The sequence below is a fragment of the Salvia splendens genome, chromosome 4, assembly GCF_004379255.2.
Source record: "Salvia splendens isolate huo1 chromosome 4, SspV2, whole genome shotgun sequence".
In the NCBI taxonomy this organism is placed as follows: domain Eukaryota; kingdom Viridiplantae; phylum Streptophyta; class Magnoliopsida; order Lamiales; family Lamiaceae; genus Salvia; species Salvia splendens.
This window is the reverse complement of record NC_056035.1, coordinates 6151544-6174370: the sequence shown is the minus strand read 5'-3', so window position 1 is coordinate 6174370 and position 22827 is coordinate 6151544. Positions and strand designations below refer to the sequence as shown.

General features: G+C 35.5%; 4 protein-coding genes across 4 annotated transcripts; all 4 read right to left on the bottom strand.

The window, feature by feature from the left end:
- Positions 1-1475: 1475 nt before the first annotated feature.
- On the bottom strand, positions 1476-2671 carry LOC121800252 (peroxidase 6-like). Its single transcript, XM_042199826.1, has one exon. The coding sequence runs from the start codon at positions 2532-2534 to the stop codon at positions 1548-1550; it is 987 nt and encodes a 328-aa protein (XP_042055760.1). The 5' UTR covers positions 2535-2671; the 3' UTR covers positions 1476-1547.
- Positions 2672-3513: 842 nt separating this feature from the next.
- LOC121798727 (chaperone protein dnaJ 16-like) lies at positions 3514-8097 on the bottom strand. Its single transcript, XM_042197866.1, has 11 exons — positions 7643-8097; positions 7091-7214; positions 6907-6989; positions 6688-6799; positions 6496-6600; positions 5231-5281; positions 4650-4739; positions 4451-4559; positions 4209-4357; positions 4076-4129; positions 3514-3988 (listed from the first exon to the last, which is right to left on the bottom strand). The coding sequence occupies exons 1-11, from the start codon at positions 7777-7779 to the stop codon at positions 3761-3763; spliced, it is 1242 nt and encodes a 413-aa protein (XP_042053800.1). The 5' UTR covers positions 7780-8097; the 3' UTR covers positions 3514-3760.
- A 2339-nt stretch (positions 8098-10436) lies between these two features.
- On the bottom strand, positions 10437-11357 carry LOC121799510 (zinc finger protein GIS-like). The gene has a single exon (XM_042198903.1). It carries the CDS (start codon positions 11305-11307, stop codon positions 10591-10593), a length of 717 nt encoding a protein of 238 aa, XP_042054837.1. The 5' UTR covers positions 11308-11357; the 3' UTR covers positions 10437-10590.
- Positions 11358-16337: 4980 nt separating this feature from the next.
- LOC121798170 lies at positions 16338-22235 on the bottom strand. The gene is made up of 8 exons (XM_042197037.1): positions 21983-22235; positions 19967-20271; positions 19549-19679; positions 19204-19241; positions 18367-19106; positions 17614-17694; positions 17207-17269; positions 16338-16612 (listed from the first exon to the last, which is right to left on the bottom strand). Exons 2-8 carry the CDS (start codon positions 20018-20020, stop codon positions 16556-16558), a joined length of 1164 nt encoding a protein of 387 aa, XP_042052971.1. The 5' UTR covers positions 20021-20271; positions 21983-22235; the 3' UTR covers positions 16338-16555.
- Positions 22236-22827: the final 592 nt, after the last annotated feature.

Genomic DNA, 22827 nt, shown 5'->3' with positions numbered 1-22827 from the left:
GCAGAAACAGGAATGGTAGACTGTAAACCAGCGGACACTCCAATGTTTCAGAACACGGATTATAGATCCGAGAAGGAGCTAAGCGGGCTGATCGAGGAAAATATGAAAGATTAGTGGGAAAGCTCATTTATCTATCCCACACCAGGCCGGATTTGGCCTATGTCGTAGGAGTGGTAAGTCAGTTCATGCATGCACCTCAGGAAGAACATTGGGAGGCTGTTTTGAGAATAGTATGATACTTGAAGGGCACACCAGGACATGGAGTGTTATTCAAGAAGCATGACCACTTAGAGATACATGGATATACAGATGCAGATTGGGCAGGAAACCCGAATGATCGGAAGTCAACAGTCGGGTATTTCACCTTTGTAGGGGACAATCTTGTGACATGGAGGAGCAAGAAGTAGAAAGTAGTAGCTTTGTCTAGTGCTGAGACAGAATTTCGGTGGATCAAGAGTGGATTAACCGAAGTACTATGGCTTAGGAGACTAATGGCTGAGTTGGAACTCAAATCGACCCAACCATGCCGATTACTGTGTGATAACAAGGGCGCCATTAGTATCTCCGAGAATCCGGTTCAACATGATCAAACCAAACATGTAGAAGTTGACAGACACTTTATAAAAGATACAATTGATGCAAGAATCGTGGAGCTACCATACGTAAAGTCAGAAGATCAACTGTCAGATATCTTGACGAAAGTCGTGAACTCTCAATCTTTTCACGGAGTATTGGACAAGTTAAGCATCGGTAATCCTGTCACTTAACTTGAGGGGGAGTGTTGGAAGGAAAGATCCTACACAATCAAGGAAAGATCCTACACAATCAAGGGAAGATCCTACACAATCAAGATTGGAAGAATAATTAGTACTCCCTCCGTCCCATTGAAGATGACTCACTTTCCTTTTGGGTTTGTCCCAATCAAGATGACTCATTACTAAAATGGAAACACCTTTATCTCTACTTTATTCTCCCTCTCTTACTTTACTCTCTCCACTTAACACACTAAATAAAGCTACCTAAAATCCCGTGCCACCCAAGGAAAGGGTCATCTTCCTTGGGACCGAGGGAGTAATTGATTGATATCTTTTTATACCTTGTATAGAATTAGGTATAACATTAGTGACTTACCATATATGGGGAATATTGTGGCCTATATGAGGCGTGTAAATCAGTGTAATTCCGTAACCAATAATGAAATCAATTCGCTCAGAACCTACTTTTATCAATGGGTGGTGTGGCTCTTTGTTGAGGGTTGTCTTGGATGTCGTAATGTAGCTAGGGATATGGTATTACTTTGCTTAGCCGTATATATATTCGTTTATTTGTTAACGACTATTCTGCTTACTGCTTCTTTTCACTTGAGCAATTTTATTTTATTTAGTGCTTGAGATATGTTGATATATTGCCGTGTGATAGTGTACATATTTAAGTACTCTTAACAACGTATAAATCTGATAACCAAACATGTTATTTTTTCCTTTTTCATCATGTTTATACACATATTTAAAATACTACAAGAAGCCTAAAAGTTGAATGAAATAAAATCAATTTGGAGTGTCACACCTCTTCCTTACCTCCCCTTGATTCCCAGTCTTGACATCTAGCAAGCCCACTTTCTCCATAGCCTTGGCGAAATCCTTGAAGAATTTGGTCCCATCCTTGGCGTACATATCAACGAAGGGCTTGGTCCGTGGATCGGACGCCATGATCTGATCGCTGGCCAGCAGACCAAACCCATTCTGCAGATTCACATAATAGGCATTGTCGAACTTGCCAGCCGTCATGGGGTCGTTGAAGGCGGCCAAAGTGAGGTCCTTCTTGTAACCGGCGCAGAGCTTGCGGAGGCCATCGACGTAGGAAGGGTTCATGGAGGGGTCGTGGTCCTGCGTGGCGCTGAAGTTGAAGATGCGGGAGGCGAACTCGGTGCAGTGGGAGAAGCCGATGGTGTGGGCCCCGGAGAGGGTGACCATCTCCTGGACGGAGAATCCCCTGGCGGCGAAGATGTCGATGATCTGAGTGAGGGGCATGGTGGGGGTGGCGATGTGGCCCTGGACGTCGTCGGCGTGGGCGGCGAGGCTGTCGCGGCGGCCGAGGGGGACGGGGTAGAAGGGGCCGCCGACCATGGTGAGGAGGTCGCGGGTGGCCTCGGCGAGGATGTCGGAGCAGGAGACGACGCCGGGGCACTCCAGCTCCAGGCGGGTCTTGGCGCGGATGACCACGTCGAAGGCGTCGCCGGGGAGGGAGCGGTTGATTTCGTGGTCGCGCTCGGAGGAGTGGGAGGAGGAGGGGGACTTGAGGAGGAGGGAGGCGTCGCACCCGCCCACCACGCAGTCGTGGAAGAACAGCCGAAGGACGCCCGCCGCGGCCGAGGGGACGGCCATCTGCTTGTCGGTGATCACATCTTGGAGGATCTTGCCGAAGCGGGGGCACGTCTTCGCGTAGAAGTCTGTTTTCAGCTGCGGCGGAGACGGCCGGCTGGATTGGACGAGGACGAGGAAAGGAAGGATGAACAGAACCGGTGGTGGGGACATTGTTTGGTGCTGGTGTGTATGGAAACAAACAGGTGTTTCTGTTTGTTTTTTTTTTACCAAGGGATTTAATTTCTGTAAATACCGATTTTAGCTCCCTTTCACCCATCTCTTTCCTTAGCGACTCAACTCAACTCAACCCAACCATCTCTCTCTTAATTTCATACTCATTATCTCACAGATATTGCTAGATTTTTTATAATGCTATATATACTTTCTGTCATTTTTCAAATATGTTAATTTTATTGTCAAAAACGAATTGACTATGATTTTGATCGAATCCGCATAGACCACAGTACGACTGCGATCGGACTCCTTTTATTTATTTATAAAAAATATTTTCAGTTTTAATTAAATGCATTAGTAATTTTTTATTGAAATGAATATAACATAAATGTATTAAATTATGTGTACTAAAATTTAGTCTAAAATTCTCGAATTCTGTTTCAAATTTCTACTCATAACTCAACATTTTACTATATTATGGTTAAAGTTTTTTTTATTAGGGAATATTTAGTTAAAGTAAAAGGTGAATGAAAATATAGAAATAAAGTAAGAGCATTTACGCCAACGGATTGTAGCACAGTTGACCGCGTGAAGTTGTGGTGACCTCCTGGTCACAGGATCAAACCCCACCAACCTGGAAGACTTTCAGCCTTACAATAAAGTAAGGCCTCTCAACACGTCCTCATTCTCCTTCATTCTTGTCCCAAGCCACAACTAAAATTGTGTGTATTTATAGAAAATTTGAAATTAAAAAAAAAATCAAACACTACCAGCCCACAATGGGCGTTGGATACCCAGGCCGGTTGCTACGCCCCCCCCCCCCCCCCCCCCCCCCCCCCCCACACACACACACTGTAAATGATCCAATTGTGGTGGCATCAACAAGTTAAAGGAAACATCGTCAACGCTTCTACAGATTTGGGGCCTGATTTTCCAACTGTACATCAATTGGGGCATCAACAAAATGGTAGAGGCATTTCAGAAGCACAAGAAAGATAGATTGTGTTATATTCCAACGTAACAAAATTTCCAATTCTATGTTACCTGTGACAAATGACAACTTTTACATCTCGATTGCCATGTAGCAACCTTTAACAAGAAGAAGATAATAATGCATCGAAGAGAATGAATTAAACTCGTTCAATATATAATACAAGACAATCTTCAGCTGGAAGACCATACAAAGAAACAGACTGATGAGAGATTAGTAATAATAGTATTACTCAATCCATTCCACAAGGCTTCTTTTTGTCTCCCTTTAGGTGAAGGTTGTACCATTTCTTCTTTTTCGATCTCTCTCCTCTCGACTGCTTCTTATCCTTCCCTTGGCAATCATCACCCTCCTTCACCGTGGCTTTATTCTTGCTTCGACTACTACTGCTGCGCTTTATTTGTGGAGCAGTTGTATAAGAAGCATGTATCTCGTTCCTCTGTTGGAGAAGCTCGTCAATCTGCAGAACCACAACTTTTCAGATAGTACTAAGATAAATGCGTTGCTCCCTACAATTAGTAGTGGTTTTAACTCAGGCATTACTTACAGCTTGCATTTCTTGAGCGTATCTACTTGTCATCTCAGTGAATTGAGTGAGCACCTGTTTACAATAACGTATGGAAGTAAGTTCCCATGTACCTTGCCATAAAGTGCGAGTACAAATTATTCTAACAACAAACCTCTCTATATTCGGTTTCAAATTTGGAAAGCTCCACTCTTTTTGACAATATTTGAGCTTCAACAGATCTAAGATCCTCCTTCTCTTCAGAAAAGATTTCAGTAGAAAGAATTTCTATAGTGTAGCTTACACTTTTGAAAAAATTATCACCTGCAAAATAATTCGAAAAGCCCAACAGGCATGAGTAGTAGTCTCTTTCAGGTAAAGATAGATATGGAAACAAATTTCAAGGACAAGTCTTACCATAAACTGCAAAATAATGGTTGCCGGCTTTGAGTTCAGTTATTTCAAATGGCTGAAATCCATCCAGCTTTCTAAAGAAAGCTGCATCTGGATCTTTTACAGCAGTCGCCTGAAATCAGTAGTAGGGAAGTTATGTGAATGAATTAAGAATAGAAGTGGAGGGTTCACACATGTAGTTGAGCATACCAGATTTACTTACAGAGTTATGGGCAGGGTCCATCCGATAAACAGGGAACCCGAGAAAATACATCCCAGCAGATGTAACCTTCCCTGCTTTTGAACTATCCTCCTATAAACAAAAGTTTATCATGACTAAAGTTGTGAGAATAGAACACCAAATTGAAAATAAATTGCAAGAAAATAACACATCCTAAATGGACAAAAAGTGCAAGCCTTGTGCCATGTAAACCAAAAACCAATGACTAGTCTTAAAAGTAGTCCAAGAGGAGAGGTTTGGCTTTATTCTGAGCATGTATTCCAGGAAAGGGACATGGAAATAACCAATCCAGAGAAAAATAAGTGGTAGTACCATAAATTTCATTTCAGAAAAGTATTAATTAAACTATTTCATTTTAATAATAAACTACTACTATATGGCAGTCTTTTTATCAGGATAAAAGTGGCAAGTTCCCAGGGTTCATATCATGTTTATTGAAACCAGTGAAAATTTATTTATTTATTAAATTAATAATGTACTTCTCCCGGGGAACTACAAGATTAGAGTTTTACTGAATTATACATCTGATTAAAAAGGTCTACACGGAACTAGGAGAAATAAACCTGTAAAGCAAGGCATAGTCCACCATTCTCTTCCTGATCAAAGTACAATAGCTGCAAAAGACCAACATGGATACATTAAGGCAGCAGGAAGCATATTATTAAACCACAGGAAAAGGTTATAATGAGCTGGAGAATTAAAGCAAATTAAAATCTGGTTAGGGTAATTTAGGAAGAATACATGTTACCCGATAGCATGACCTGTAACCGCAAATGAATGGAAGACCAGGACATTTTGTAAGGATATTTTTCTCTCTCCATGGCTAAGATAATACTACTACTTTGTCATGAAAAGTTGCTGTTATTTTTTACCTAATTATATGAGTTTTATACTACTATTTCATAACATACGAGATGAACGAAGGATGAATATATTTCAGAAGACATGGACACAGTTCACGTCTTCTCACAAATATAAACCTATTGTTGGGTTATGTTTGTTACTATTTTATAGAGTAAAATGAGTTTGAAGCCAAAAAAATCCAATAAATACAGTTATGCAATTTCAGCACAATCAGTAATAAGCATTATGCTGTCTAATGCCTAAGAAACCCCAAGCTAAGGCTGCATAGAGTTAGCATCTAACATTTACTTAATAGTACTATTAACTAGCTACACGAAAAAGCTAATATTAAAATGGGAAATTGGCACCTAATATCATGGAACTTTCAAAAAGTTGGGTTTTTCCCACGAACTTTAGAATTGACAAATAATATCACGAACTTTACCCCGAGTGTGTTATTTTCCACCAATGAAAAAATTCCGGCAAATAACATCATGATTCATATTTTTTTTTGTAATTTCTCGACAACAACTTCGAGAGCTTCAAGTTTTTCAGTCTTTGAGAATAATTTTTCATGAAGCACACCCTCCAACTTTGTTCTTCAATCTATTAATATAGCCGGAATTTTTTCATTGGTGGGAAATAACAAACTCAGGGTAAAGTTCATGATATTATTCACCAATTTTAAAGTTCGTGGGAAAAACCCAACTTTTTGAAAGTTCCATGATATTAGATGCCAATATCCCTATTAAAATTAATTCTGTATAGAAGACTAATGCAACTCCCATTTCCAGGAATCTCCACGTATAACGGATGAGAAGCACAATTTCTCAATAACAAAATTGAACGAGAACGATATAAAGCACAACTGAGATATTAGGATATGTTATAATCATTTTCAGATGCTGCATAATCATTTTAAGAAAAACTGAACAACATTTTCCATTCTCTTGACAAAGCTGTAAACTGACTAGAATATATATACCTTAAACTTGCTCTTATCTGATGAAGAAACTCGGCAAACAAGTCCTGCATGTGCTTCCTTTTCTGTTATGGTTACAGAATAAAAGTGAGCACACTGCTTCTCAACCTGTTGGGAGAAGAATAATGTATTAGTTTAAACAGAAAAAGTATGAGACTATAATATTGCTTACTAAATTTAGGCAGGTGATTATACCTTCCTGCACAAAGATTGTCCCAGCAGGAGTGGAAGAATTGATACTGCCCCATTTAGTGCTTCCTCCAGAACAGTGGCCGATACAGTAGTCTTGATAGGAACTCCGAGTTTACTGATCGACCAAATGAAGTACAGTTTATTTAGGTAAATCAAAAATATAATCCTATAGTTCACAACAAGATTGAAAACATAATAAAATAACCCATTATAAATACCAACCTAAAAATTGCAGCAAACATAGTATTAACAGTTCCTAAACTTGAAAGGTCAAGTTCTAGTTCTTGGCTTTCTGATTCGACAGCCTGAAAAAGGATAAGGCGTAGAACTTGGAGACTGTTCAAACAATCAACTAATTAAGGTTTACATTAAATCCTTAGGCTGGGTTGAGTTCACAAACACTAACCTCAAAACCTGCTGTATCATACTGCCGCCTTTTATCCGTATCAGACAAAATGTTATATGAGAATGTGACCTCTTTGAACATATCTGCAGCTGTAACATCGTTTGCATTTTTGTCCGGGTGGTACCTACATTTTGTAATACAAACATAACCAACACATAATCGATCCTGAGAAATTCTTCTCAGCATACAACACACATTTAGCAACGAAATTGGATCTATAGGAACCAAATAATACAGTGGAGACAGAGCATCTCATCAGTATTTGTTAAATGAATGGTTTGGCAGAGAGAAGACCAATTTTCCTGTATGTGTCATGATCCGTCTTACAGTCTACAAACGGAACATCATACTTTTTGTACTAAAATAAATCATGCCCTGAATCACTACCAAATTTAAATGTTGGAATTAAAAGTTGGGCAATGGAGAAACATAATAATGCAATATGTCATCCATTATATCTTAAATAGTTGATATTCATATCAAAACATAACTACAGAGGTGAAAGAAAGCACAACTCAACATTAAGCGAAGATCAGAAGTAAGTTAACATACTTTAAAGCCAACTTCCGGTAGGCACTCTTAATTTCCTGGTCGGTAGAATTTCTGTTCACCCCCAAAACCTCATAGGGGTCTCTCCGCAGCTGCTTCTCCCCATCCCCTTTCTCAGATTTAGATTTTTGCCCCGGCATTTTCTTTATATGCAAACAAAATAATGAATCAAAGAGGAACAAAACCCAACCAAAGGTCGAATCCTGAATCCATTTCAAATGAGAGATATTGAGCTGAAACACAAATGTCCGAAAACCCTAAATGAAGGAATTGACTTTAAAACATTTCAAATTGGAAACTATTTAGAGAAATTGAGACAAAATGCATGATTCTATTCGGAGGAGATAATTTTCTTAAGAAAACCCTAAGCAACAGAGCTCAATAGCTGAAGAAAATGGAGGGTAAATTAGGTGGCATTTTCTGTTTTTTAGTTTCTTGTTTTCTTTAGATATAATACTCCTATGAGGTAGCTGTTTAAAATTCAAATTTATTGCTAGCGCTTGCTACCATGAGCCATGTGGACCACTTTTGCAGCAGAATGGGTATCGTGCGCATCCTGGCGCATACAACGCGGGCTCACTTTTCTATTAATATTAACCTTGTTTTTTCGAATTTTTAATGAAGGTAATTAATTTATTAATTGGTGATTAGGTGAATGCATATGGAGATAAGTGAAGTAGATCAGATTCGTAAGCATAATTGATGAGAAAAAGGTAAGACATTATTATCGTAATTAATTGGTGTGGTGATGAGAGTGACTGATTTTTGACCTCTTAATTACTCATTACTCATATGATCGCCATCGCTAATTGTCTCATAATTATGCTACAGACTAAATATCATAAAATTTATTTTCATCTGTTTTTTTTAAAATCTCATGGAAATTCTAAATATTAGAACTTGAAATTGAAATTCAATAAAAATAAGGGGCAAAGATTTGGTAAGAATATAAATTATGCCGGCAATATACTGTAATTATCATGTTTACAAAGTACAAGGACACGTTTGACATGAAATAGTATTTGATAAAATGCGATAAATTTGATAGAGTTGTTTTTATTATAATATTTCAATATTATGTTTGAGTAAATATTCATTAAGGGTTAGTTAGTGAAGTCCAGTTTTTTTTTTTTTTTGTGAATTGTGACAAATAGAAAATAAAAACAATATACTACTAGTAATAATTCAATACAACAATTTATTTCGCAATAAATGCACCTGTCTATATAAATAATGGAGTACAACAATAAAGTGTAGAAATGGTTTGATGATTGGGCCACTTTATTGATCGTAGGCCCTCTAACACAAACGCTGGCCTATTAAACATGTTAGCTGGACTACTATATAAACGGGCCAATAAATTATATAGGCCCAAGAAATCCATCATTCATTAAATATTGGTCCCAAGAAATCAATCATTAAGTAAATATTGTTCCAATTAATTTTACAATTTAAAAAAGTTCATTCGGCCTGTAAAGTAGCTGTCAATTTGCTCCCTTTTCTTCAATTGGTAAGTATGTATACATACTAGAGTTGCTATTGATGGCATGCACTAAATGTTTGAATTGTTCCATATCACATGAGACGTATTAGTTTAAGTTTGCAATCACAAAGCTCTTATCTTAAATTTATTGACTATAAATTCAGCTTAATCGATCAAATGTTTTCCTTCCAACCAATAGGTTAAAAAGCTCTGAGTTACCACGGCCAAAAAGGTAAATAAAGAACAATGATTAATCTTTTTTAAAAAAAATTATCACGTGACATATTGATATATATGCACCAACAAAACCACAAAATGAATTTACTCTTATCTTTATTGTTGGGGCTGGGAAAATGAGATTTGTAGAATTTGAACCTTAAGTCTCTTTGTTCGTACCTTGGATGTCTCAGTATGAGATTTTTTTAGATGGAGATTGGATCATAATTATATCGATATATATCTCAATCATTTCAAATCAGAGTTCTGAAATTTTTATTTTTATACTATGTTATGCTATGCTATAGCCTATACTTATAGTCTACCTCTTTTTTCTTTTTCTTTTTTCGTGAATATTAAAACCAGACCAAGTTGAATGTTGTACGGATACATAAATTAATACTCCCTCTGTTTTTTAAAAATAGAAACATTTGAAATGGCACAGATTTTAATGCACAATTTGGTAAAATAAGAGAGAGAGAGAGAGAAAAAAAAGTGGTAAAGTAAGAGAGATGGAGAGAAAAATTAATGTTAGTGGATTATGGGGTCTACTTTATTAGTGGTATAAGTGGTAAATAAATTGACCGTGTAAAAGTTTCCTAAAATAGAAAGTTTAAAAGTTGTTATTTTAAAATACGGAGGGAGTATATAGTGCGATTGAAGAATATATGTACTATATGCTAGCTTCATCGATCTGATGGGTGTAGCTTAACTACCAGCAACCTTATTTTTTTAAGCATGTATTATTCTGAAAAATTATTAATTATTGCTGTTGTGGTATATGGCATCAATTACATACTCTATTTCACACACACATATAATATAATATTAGTACTTGCAACATTTATATTGAAATTTCCTTCCATATTAAAACATGGAGTAACAACGAATTCACATCTCTCGTGTGTTTTCCATCCATTATTAAAATAATACCAGCTATAAAAGCAAGAAAAAAATTCGCTGATTATTCTTGCGTGCATCTCCATATAGTTAAATAAAGAATATTTGTTATCTAAATTAATAGAGCGTCATAACATAAAATAAAAACGATCGTCTATAATCATAACAACGCAAAAAATGGCATTCAAACCTTGATCATAAGCAACGATGCATCTTTTTCATTGATTTATCATATTCCTCTTCAAATTAAAGAGCTACACAGTTGCAAACCCTAACTTAAAAGATAAATTTTGAAGAAAAATGAGGCCCTATCCCTATATATGTAGATATAGAATGAAAGTAACGTATAAATTCAAATTGTAGACTGCAAACTCAACCCTAATTGAAGATCCAAATTCTTCCTGGTACAATTCTTGATTGAATTAGGCAAGGATGAACCCTTGTTGATTATGAGGGGCCTCGGCTTGTGATGATCCGTTGAAGCATGCGTGAGACTAAACGCACGCGTGTCTTGATGAAGTGAAACATGGTCAACCCCGGCCCATGACCTTGAGATCTCGGGACCACTAAAGCTGATCTGCGGCTGCTGATCCTCGTAAGCCGAAAATTCAGGAGGATGGGATGATGGATCATAAAACCATGCAGATTTAGATCCATAATAATCCAAAGAATGGTTATTACTATTTTGATTGTTGCTGTTGTTGTAGTAAAAAGGTTGAATGTAGCAATTGATGCTGGCCTTTCTTGCTTGAAGCTGCAGCCTCTTTTTCCTCAGCCTTTCCTTCTTGTGTGCATTTTGGTGCCCTCCTAAAGCTTGCGAGTTTGCAAACACCTTCAAGCAGTATTGGCACTCGAACTTCCTGTCCTCCGCCTCGGTGGGGCCCGCTTTGTCGGTCACCGTGGAGGACCCTGACGAGTTGACGCTCTCGTCGCGCTCTAACCACCCTTTGTTGTTGATGTTGTTGTTGGCATCGTGATCAGATTGATCGAGCTCGACTCCGAATAGCTTTAGCTTTTTATTGCAATTGGAATTTTCTTCGGAGGAAGAGTAGGCACTATTTTTATCCATGATCTTGAATTGAAATAATATTGATGATTTGAGAAGGGAGAGTTTTTTTTGGGGGGTTTTGGAAGGTGTGTGTTGAAATGATAATGTTGTGCCCTCTCTTATATAGCAAAGAAATATGCTATTGGTTATAGAGTATGCATTGTATCTCCAAAATAGGAATAGTTTTAATAATTGTATATAGGAAAGAAAGGTCAACAAAAAATAAAGGATAAAGAGGAATAGTCAGATAAGGGAAGTTAATTTGTCTGATGCAAAGATATTGTTTAATATATAAACGGTACGCTTGAAGCTTTAATTTTTTTTTCTTCCCACCAAAGAGGATTCAGTGTGTGTCTAATTTAAGAAAGAATTCCATGTTTCGTAACCACTTTAATTAAATTATTTTAAGTGTACAGTTGTGGTACCACTTGATCAAATTCAAAAAAAAAACACAAATATTCCATGCTTAGAGAGGTGGGAAAATGGGTTAACTTTTATTAAAATAATAGTGGGAAAAAGTCAAAAGAAAGATGGGGATGCAATCACCTGGAAGGATGGCGATCTAGCTTTGCAACAAATCTACCACACTCTACTAAAAAAATCATTAAAAAAGTATTACTTTGATTGACCAACTAATTAGTGGGTTCATGGATAAATCATTTATTATCTAACCAAAGCTAATAAACAAGCTAGAACAATCTTGATTAACTAAATATGTTCAGGTGTCAAGTCCCATCCTCTACAGTCCCACACATTATAATATTATTGATTGATTGATTATCACTGTAGCTTTTGATTATTCAGCACTTAACCGAAGGTTCGTCATGATAATCCACACTCTAATTCCGCAATAAATATATCAAAGAAAATTAATGGCAAATATAATATTCTACATGTTTTAATCTTGACCATGTTTCTTGGATGCATTAATTAAAAAAAAAAGCGGGTTAGAGCTAGAGTAGTTCGCTAAACAAAGGAATATCAAGAAGTGGGCAATGATGTAAGAAAATATTATATACTAATTTAATGATTAAGGTCTTCAACCAAATCTGAGCAAATCTTCTTAGAGCAAGCAAAACCCTATATTTTATGCCCCAAAAGCATATGTTTAAGGTGAATCCAGTCATCATCTTGTATTAATCAAATGAATTTGGGTTGGACAGTTGTTGAGATTTGGACCCACATAGGTTTGGCTTTGGGGGCATGTATATAAATAAATTTAGATTGTGTTGTCATTCCATTGTCTCTTAATATATCTTCAAGGTGGACTATATCTTCCACCAATAAATCTTTTCATTCTCATCAATTATAATTCAAATTCCCACTCTTTGTTTATTTAGTGTTTATTCACCCTTTTTCTAGTTTGTTCCCAATTGCTTTTTTCGATCCGGCTTTAGAGAAGAAATTCTAAATAGGCATGCTATTCTCAATCATTTTGAATTACTGTGTTCACTATTCAATTAATTACATGTATATAGTGAACTGATATTCTCCGTGGCCGGTTGCACCAATTCTTATGATTAATTAAATATAATGAATCTAATAATCAATATTAAAATATTGACAGTGGAATTTTCTCATTCACTATTCTCACTCATTCAATCAGGTGTTGTTTCAATTATACTAGTACTATCAAATATCAATACAAATTAATGTTCTCTAGGGTAGTCTAAGGAGACGTAGCTAGGGTTAGGGTTAGGGTGGGTGGGGTGAGTAATTTTCTTTTGATTGATTTCTTCTTTCCTCAATCTAATCTTAATTTGATAGAAAAAGGTGGGCAATTGTGGTTCTCCTCCCCAAGAAGCTAATTTTCATATTCATTGTATCATAGCGTTTTGGGTAAAACTAAAAAAACGTGAAGTAACAAATAAATAGAAATATTAAGAAGAGACCGTTTTGGAAGATCCTGATTTGATATGATATAACTTTGATATGTTCGATCGAATTTAAATGATGAAAGCCGTCCAAACTTCAAACTAATCATGTCTTTGCTGATAATTAGCATTTATTAAGTAGTTAATTATACATGTAATCTTATCGCTTGGAAGAGAAGTATATCGCTTTGGAAAAGTTGCACTATATATGTTTTTTGTCCTACTTTCACAAACTCAATTTCTTTCTCACGTAATTAATTAGCGAATAGGTTACCAACATTAAATTGTATTAGTATTGTATTGTTATCACTAATCTAAGTAACTATTACTCCATCCATCAAAAGATAGATGTAAAAAATATTATCATTTGGTAATTAAAACACTATAAGATGATATTAATCAAGATTCTAATATGATACTAGTATTAATCAAGATTCTTTTAAGAATTCTAAAACTTTAAAATCAAATATCGTCATATAATTGGCGCATGGTTGTCTTTTAACTTTATGTGGTACATCACATAAAAGTGATGGTGTTATGCCTTCCCACATATTAGAATTTTCAATACAAAATTATTCTATATTAATTAGCAAACAATCTTAATTTTAAGAATTCTGAAAGTAAAAATAATACACTAGGATTTATGGGTATATTAATGTATTTAAGTAGTACTATTTGTAAGCTCCAAGTTGAATCATACAATCGGCCAAATTAAAGTAATTAAAAAATAGCGTACATCAATCTATTTTCTATACGACCTCTATGAAATAATCTCTAATTATATAATTTTCATGTACATTTCTCAATTCATGAGAGTAACTTGATAACGAAATTACTTTAATAATATTCACACATTACATAAGCAAGAACAACTTCAAATTATCTTTTAATGTATTGGCGCATTAGTTATCTAAATGAATATATCCAGTTATCCACTCGTTGGTATTCAAGTCATAGTTATTGGCTAGTTTTTGTAGTTGGTATTCAAGTCAATGCAGGTACAGAGTACTGAATTTTTCTACGATCATTATTTGATTACGTTTAAAATTAAGGCTAATTATCAACAAGGATGAAATTTAATTAGATATTAAGAAGGCCAAGATTGACACTTAACTGCACTCAATAAAACTATATAGGGATTAAAGTTGATGGGAGGAGAATCTTTTGTGATAAATTAAGAAGATAAAAGAAATGAAGGACATATTAGATTAGGACGTTGTCTACTTAAAATAATAATCTACTAGTTATTAATGTTAAATTGTTAATCAACTGTTTGAGTTTTTGTCCTGTGTGGAGATATTCAAGTCCAAAACACATTTTGAAATTCCTTCCCCATTAGCCTGCCAAAACTCTAGCCCTTTTATTAACAGGTCTCTCTCTCTAAAATCAGTTCACGTGATGCACATATATATAGATCGATTGATCATTGATAGTTCTAATTTAGACCTATTAATTTGATCTTGTCAGAGCATCTCCAAGGGGAAAGGGTAAATTGAGAATGTATATATTCATTTATCTTCTTAAAAAGGTAATTATACATTCTCAAAAAGTAAAGGATTCCAAGAGAAGAAAGTAACTGAAAAAGGCAAATAAAAATAATTAACTTTGCAGAGGAGGTAAACATAATAGTTATTTCTCTTTACCTCTCCATTTACCTCTTCTCTTATAAATGCTTTTATATATAATATCATATTTAATATCAGAAACATCTAATCATTGAACGTTAGGCTTAGGTTTATTCTAATTTCATCAAGATTAGGGACTGTGCATAGCGTAACAGCAATATTTAATTACCTTTTATTTTAATCTTTTGGAACCATTTGTGATTACAGTTGCACACCATAATGCCTTTGATTCTAATTCCAATTTTATCCTCCGAAATAAGAACCGACATTATTTAGAGAGAGATATAATAGTTTTATGTATTCTGAAAATAACAAAGAAAATTTTCCCAATATATTGCAAACCTTTTCATGAACCAAACATAAATCTTACCTGTATCCTAGAATATTCGCAAATTCAATCAATCTTGATAATAAAGAGGGTACTAATGTGATATAAAATCCATCCAATCTCTCACACATATGTGTGTGTCCAATGGTAATTGGATTATGCAAAAATGTGCATACAACAGTTTCTAAAATAGAGCATGACAAGTGCAAATCTATCAACTATCCACTCGAATTAGTCAACATGTTACCATGTGAAACATCACTGCAATCACTCACCAAATTACTTATCATCAACCAGAAAATAATGTCTTCACTTGGTCAAAATACATCCATCGCATATAGTGCATAAATTTATGATTATATTGGCTGAAGATTACTCCAAGTAGGATGTGTAAAAATATTTTAGTGCAATTTCTACACAACAATCACACCGTTTTTCGTTTTCCTCACGTTCCATGATATTTCCCAAATAAGGCTTGAAAACACACAAATGTGCATGAATCTCCAAACATAAAAAGTCTAATTTGGCTAACTTCCAAAATACACAAATGCTAGGTTAAATGATTCTTATCATAGTTGTAACTGTAACTGTAACTGACTAGACAGACCCATGTTTTTTTCAAGCCCTAGATGAAAAAAACTCATTTCTCATCTGACTTTGCAGCAACAGTTCAATCGTCATCAATTTACAAAACGATCGGATAGAGATGGAAGTGAAAAAGGTGAGGTGTAGAAAAATAGTGACGATTCCTAGTCTTTGTATCTTGAGATAAGATATGAAAAAGATGTCAACTCCATACTCACTACTCTTTACACAGAATATTTAGCAACAGTAAGATCTCATTTAACAGTTAAAAGTGTACGTAAAAAAGCAGCTTTTTTCACTTCTCCAATACTCCTTTTTCACAACATTCACACGCACTTTATCAAAATCCTAATTGAAGGCATATATAATAAAGGTGAGATTATACAGCTGTGATTCTGCATCACTCACGGCAAAAACAACATGCATAAGCACCAATCATCTTTTGTGCCTGTGTTGGGACCCTTAAAAAGCTTAGCAAAACAATTACAACTAGTTCTGTGAAATTGCTGTTGCTGTAGTTTGGTCAAAATATAGGGACTGTGACAGTGCACAACTCTGAGCATCAGTTCTCCTCCTGCCGGGTAACAACAAAACAACCAGCTTCGAGGCACATACCGCATTTTCACATGGTGCTGGGGATATGCATCAGAGGAGAGTATCAAAATACAAAATCAACCCAAGTGAATCCGTTACATGGAAAAAGGATGAAAAATGTATCGCAGTGTATGAACAACGCTCAACAAAATGAGTATCTTGGAAGCCAAATACAAAAGTACGGGATCTGCTAGGGTAAGTTCTCCTACTAATGATTATGGCAGTGATGCTCCAAGTAACCCCATACACTTCACATGATTGCATCATACTGGTTGCTTCAAACGAGGTTGCAACGCGAGTAATATCTTCTTCCTTGGCCCCTGCAATTAGTAAGCCTTATATAGGTGAAACTGAAAACACAAACTGAGAATATGCATTGATGGTTAACAGTTAGACTTATGACGATATCTTATCCAGGGGGACATGTATAAGGTGTTAATAGTTCTAAAGCCCAAAAATCAAGCATCAAGATGTCATTCTAAACCCCGGATGGCACCCCAATTAGATGGATGTCAAAATTTGTCTTGATGGTAGCAGCCCCATGGTAGCAGCCCCAATTATATGGTTAGTCAATGTACTAGAGAATACAAAATGTCATTTAGAGCATTTAGAACAATGAAAAGTTCAAGGAGACCACAAACACAGAACTACATACAACATGTTATTTTGGAAAGGTTCGGAACAGACGTATATAGAAATTCTAAGATGTTAGATTTTTTGATTACATGGTAACAAAAAGGATATGCGTTTCCTCCACCCAAAAAGAATCGAAAGAAAAACCAGAAATACTTTCAAACAATATCAGTTAGATGTAACAATGAACAAGCACACAAATCACTTCTAAATTACACTTCTAAATTACACTACCAATAAGTTGTTCAACATAAAAAGCACTTTTTGGTTAGGGAGGTTACCATAGGTATTCCCATCTCCTTAAGGTCTCTTTCAGTCATACGCTTCAAAGAATACATGTCCACCTGCAGGAAAGTATCAAAGGTTAATTAATGAACCGGATTATCATACTTCCTGATTTGGTAAACAAAATGATCCTACAAGGTTATAGCTTCCCCACAGGCATACAGCCATACAACCTTCTAATAGTCACCAACAATATTCTACAAGCTTCAGTAAAAAGTCATTTTCTTTTTTTCATACCCCAAGGGGAGGAGGTGGATTTTCTTTCTTTGTATCTCTTATTTTAGTTTCTTAATGACAGACTCCACATCCATGCTGTCGAATGTGGATTAGGCAAAAAAGCTAGCTAGTAGCATTGGGAATTCAATGTGCAGGGCAGTCACATAAATCACAAAAGATTACGTACCTCCTCAGCCTTAAAGATAACAGTAAATTTTTCAAGACCCAATGTGTGCAAGAACCTGTCAACTGTAACTTCATCATCCACCTGCAAGTACAAAAGCCAATGAGAGGAGAAATATGGACTTTCCAAGAGAACCATGACAAACTTCAAACACTAAGTCTTCAGTATTTTTGAGAAAGTGTTAGTTTAATCGATTAACAAAGGGATCAGAGATGATAAACCTCTGACTGCTTGGGGCAAGAAATTTTATAGCAATTGAAGACAAAAAATGGCACAAACTGAATAAGATGCTTCTTAAGTTCATTCAAGAAGAACCACATTGTGGGGCCACAATAGAGAGCAACCTAATAAACTAGGTGCCCTAAACGGCTTCATTCCATGCAATAGAAGTGACGAAGCTGGTCCTCAGGATGTTGTTCCAAGAGGAAGACTAGCTTACTTATATGTTTATGTTACCAAAAGGGCAGACTATTCAGACAGGTGGATGACCATCATGTTGAATCATATTCGCAATCAGACACCAACATTGATACTTGTTAATAAGCACCAGTTCTAGGTTTAGAAACTATCCAAGGCTTTCATCATCAATTTCCCCTTCAACTTTCTTGGTGCCTTGTAGACTGATTCCAATGCAGGCTTACAGCAGTTCCAACATAATATCTAAGTAACAGCTTGTTCAAATAAATAAACTACATAGTAGATCTGCAGAAATGGCACAAAGACTAAGGGGTTAAACATAATAGTAAGTAGACTAACCACATATGAACTTTTTTGCATGAAACTCCCAGACCGAGGAAGTGAGGAGGCCACTGGTGTCATGGACTTCATCTGCCCTACAGGTGGAGCCCTTTTGGTCATGAGAGACGAACTCATTGGCCTTGAAATATCAAAAGCATCTTTACTCATATATGTGCTTGTCCTAGAATCATCATATGAGGTAGCTGCAAATCTTCTCGGCAAAATTTCATCTTTCTTTGGTGCAGTAAGAACTCTAGAAGTTGATAAAGATTCATCAGGTGATCTTCGCCTTAAACTGTCCAATGTCCAGGGAGAATAAGAAGTAATCCCAGAGTCCATTCTGGTCACAGTAGTTGAAGGTCTATGTTCTGGCATAGGACGTCTGGCATTCTGTGCCTCAAAATAGCTTCTTCCACCAACCCCCATTTCCACAATGTGTTGTTTTCTTGGATCAGGAGCATGCCCAGACCTGTATTCAGGAATATGCATGCTAGCATTCCTTGCTACAGGTGTTAAACTTCTACCATCCATTGTCTCTGTAAAGTGCTGCCTGCCATCTCTTGGTTCCGGATAACGCATTTTAGTGTCTTTTGGCTCAGGCATCCTGTTCCTTGCAGCTATACTATTGATAGAAGATTGAGCAGGCCTTGATAAAATGTTGCGGAGATCCCCATCATTCTGCTGGCCGTTTTGATTTTGCTTCAGTCCTTTCTTTTGCATGATTTTGTACCGAAGATCACCCTTACTAAGATGCATGTCTTTTATTCAATTGAAACCACCAAATTTAAAAAATTATTCACCAACCAAAACCAAACGAGTATTGAAGAATCTTAAATACAAAGACAAGCTAGTTACCATCAAAATCATCTGCAGGCCAGCCATCTCTCCGCAGCCTGCATAACATAATTGCAAAAATTAAAGGTAGTTTCTAACAAACAAAAGATTTACTATTTTATTAGCTTGCGGTGTCATAATAATTTAAGCCTCTTCTTTCATGCTGACAATTTATGAGGTCCCTTTTAGTATGCAATCATTATTAAAACATTCCAAAGGCTGCATATTATTATTATGCATACCAAGAAGCCAGTTTTCCCAGCAAAGTGAACTTGTTAACTATGAAAGAGTCCTTGAGAATTTCCACTAAGAACAATGAATCATAATCAGTTAACCATGAATGGTTGATAAACAAGAGAAACAGACCTTTTATGATTATCTTCGGAAGATGAATCAACATTACTGCCAAGCCTCTCTCGAACTGGCCTTTTGCTTCCTACAGGTGGGTGCTCATCAGTGAAAGAGCTAGCCATCGAACTTCCAGGTCTTTTCACAACCTACAGCAAATGAAGAATCACACATCACATAATGCAATGGCTTCGAATATGCATCCGAGAAGCATATTCGATAAAAACCTATTTCTTCTCTTCAAATTGCTATGCACAATCAAGTTGTTCTAAAGCTAGTAAACACACATACACCGACTCGGAAGATTAATGCCGTCTCGTAAATCACGAAAATCACAATTGACAAAAGTAGCAATTTTCACAAACAAAAAATTCCACAATTCCAAAGGAAAATTAATGAAAGCTTGAAATTAGACAACCAATAAACAACAAAATACCTGCCCACTGCGTCTCAGGGTGATGGTAACCCGAGACCTAGAAGCCTCCGACATTTAACCCTCCAAAATCTACGCAAGTTCGTCGGAAGATTGAATCGGCAACTGAGCTACGTATGCGCCTTTAACAGAATCCAGAGCCCCCAATCAAACAGATGCTGCTGATTATTTAATATTTAGGGTTCTTCTTCGCTGTGAGTGAACGAGAGATTTCATCATGGCAAATCGGAAATGGGAAAGTAGGGATCAGGGTAGCGCGTGAATGTTGCAGCGCGTGCGATAAGATTTTGGAAATACTCACGAGCCACCTGAAATAAAATTGTTTGGGCCTATATATGGGCTTCGATTTGGGCTAATTAAATTTTGATAAACACTACGAAGTTGGACTCAAATAAAATAAAAATATAGTAGTACTAGTAGTTTCATGTCACACTATTTTGACATGTAAATTGTAAGGTCACACTAATTTTTTTTATAAATATGCTATCAAGAATAGATCCAAATCATAGCAACACTGTATAAAATTTTCTGTCGAAAAAGAAATACACGATTACTCATTAATTACACTTTAATTTTTGTTTTTTTAAAAGCTTATGTTTGTGTTCTTCTAATTTGGTTGGGACAAAAATACTGAAAATAATTTTTAAATGGTAGGTGGTGTATTTAGAAATACGAATTGACGATCTTTTACAAGAGAGGGCAGAGCCCTTAAGAAAATACTACAGCCTATTCAACTCGAATATATACAATTCTCAAATGATCATTCAATAACAAGTTTCGTACCTCAATTGGTGGCTCATCATGCAAATATAAACCTGTATTCCAACCTGACGACCAGCTTGCCAAATAACTAAAAACTTCCTAACACTTTATTTTTTAAATTAAAATTGTAATGTGAAAACAGTCGTTGGTCTACTAAAAGTGATGATCTTAAAAAATGTCAAAGTTCAAATAATAGGCAGCCCGAAAATAAATTAATATTTTTTAAAATTAATTTATAAACTTTACATATTATAACTTTCAGTCTGAAGTGGTTGAGAATTTGTGTAATTAATTATGATATACTAGAATAAATGGGTGGATTTAGTCCTGATAATCATGAGTGTTAGTACCAGCTTACGGTAAATTATTTATTAATCAGCAGGCACAATCATTTCTTGCCAGAAATATCCACCAAGTGATATATTTGGCATTGCATATTAATGACCCTTAAAACATTATCTCCAAAAGCTACGACAACATTACTATTACTTATTCTTTTCAACTACTTGTTGATGATTATATTTACAAATGGAAAACCGCAAGAATGAGCTAAATCTGCGTATTATTTTTCATTTTTATTTGCGAGTTGAAAATTGAAATAATCACAGCTGAATTACTAGTTCCTTATAATACAATTTAGTGATGGATGAAAGCAAACGCAATTTAATTGATCTACGAAGAACTCCACCAATAAATTTTCTGAAATTAATTAGTACAACTAACTATTAGATCTCATTTGATATCAAACAGTAACAAGAAAAAAGTATGATCTGCTATTTGTTCAATAGGAGGAATATATGAAAGTATGACTACATCTCAAACAACAGAAGACTAATATACATATTTCATCAAACCCCTAATTAACTAGGATATTCAACAATTCAAATAGATAGATAGAAGGATGGATGGATCTATAGTTTTCAGAAGATTTTGTCTTCTCAAGTCTCAACAAAGATCAACTGGATTTCACTGTTTCGATTGTTGAAACAGAAAATATTTCTGATTTAAAAAAAACTAGCTATGGAACTAATATAGAGAAGTAGAGAGAGAGAGAGAGAGAGAGAATAACAACCAACAATAAGAAAATCTTCATAGTAAACCAACCAAATTTATATAGACCTAAAACTAATTACAAAGTAAACGCAGACACGCTAGAAATTAAGATTTCAAACTCAATAGATAGATTTGCTTTGCTGAAAACAAATAATCGGACCGTGAAGCTTCAATTCCCCAGAGAGTAAGTTGAAGAAACCAAACCTTTATCTCATGTATTTGGAAGTAGAAACTAGGGTTTATTCTTCTCGATTGAAAGAAAGCCATCAGAAGCTATGCAAGTTTAATAAAATTCTTCATTTTCCAATGTGTGGTTATGCTCAGCTTGATGTTTGCGGTTGAAGAAGAAGAACAGATGGGTGGTTCAATGGAAATAACAAGGCAAAAAAGGGTCATCTTTAGAAGATGGAAGTGAGGTACTAATGATGAAATTATGCTGAGATTGGAGGACACCATTATTAGTGCTGTTTCTCCCTTATATATACTAAGATTTTGAATCACAAAGATTTTTAATACTAAGAAATTGGTGAGTAGGAAAAAATTAGAAAGAAATAATAAATAGAGTATTGTTAATGAAGAATGTGGTACATTGATTTATTAGAAAGAAAAAAAGTTACCAAAAATAGAAATGACTTATGTTCATAGGACGAACAAAAATAAAAATAGTGTCTATTTTTATGAAATAGAGATAGTATCCTATTATTATGCAAACAATATTAATGTAATGTATGAAATTATTATACCACATCGTTGTCATCGCTAATCTAAAGATTAAGCGAATTTAGCTAGACACTGCAACCAATATTACTCCCTCCGTCCCGCTTTAGCAGTCTCGATTACTATTGTGCACTCGTTTTGTAAAAATAATAATAAATAAATAAAGTAGATAAATCGTAAAGTAAGAAGAAGAATAATGTAGACAATGTATAAAGTTATCAATTTTATATATAGGTTGTGAACTATTATTCCTTTTTACGAGGAACAAGTTAATGATCACTTAAATGAAGATGCCACTATTTTCTGTACAACACAGAAAATAATATGTGTAT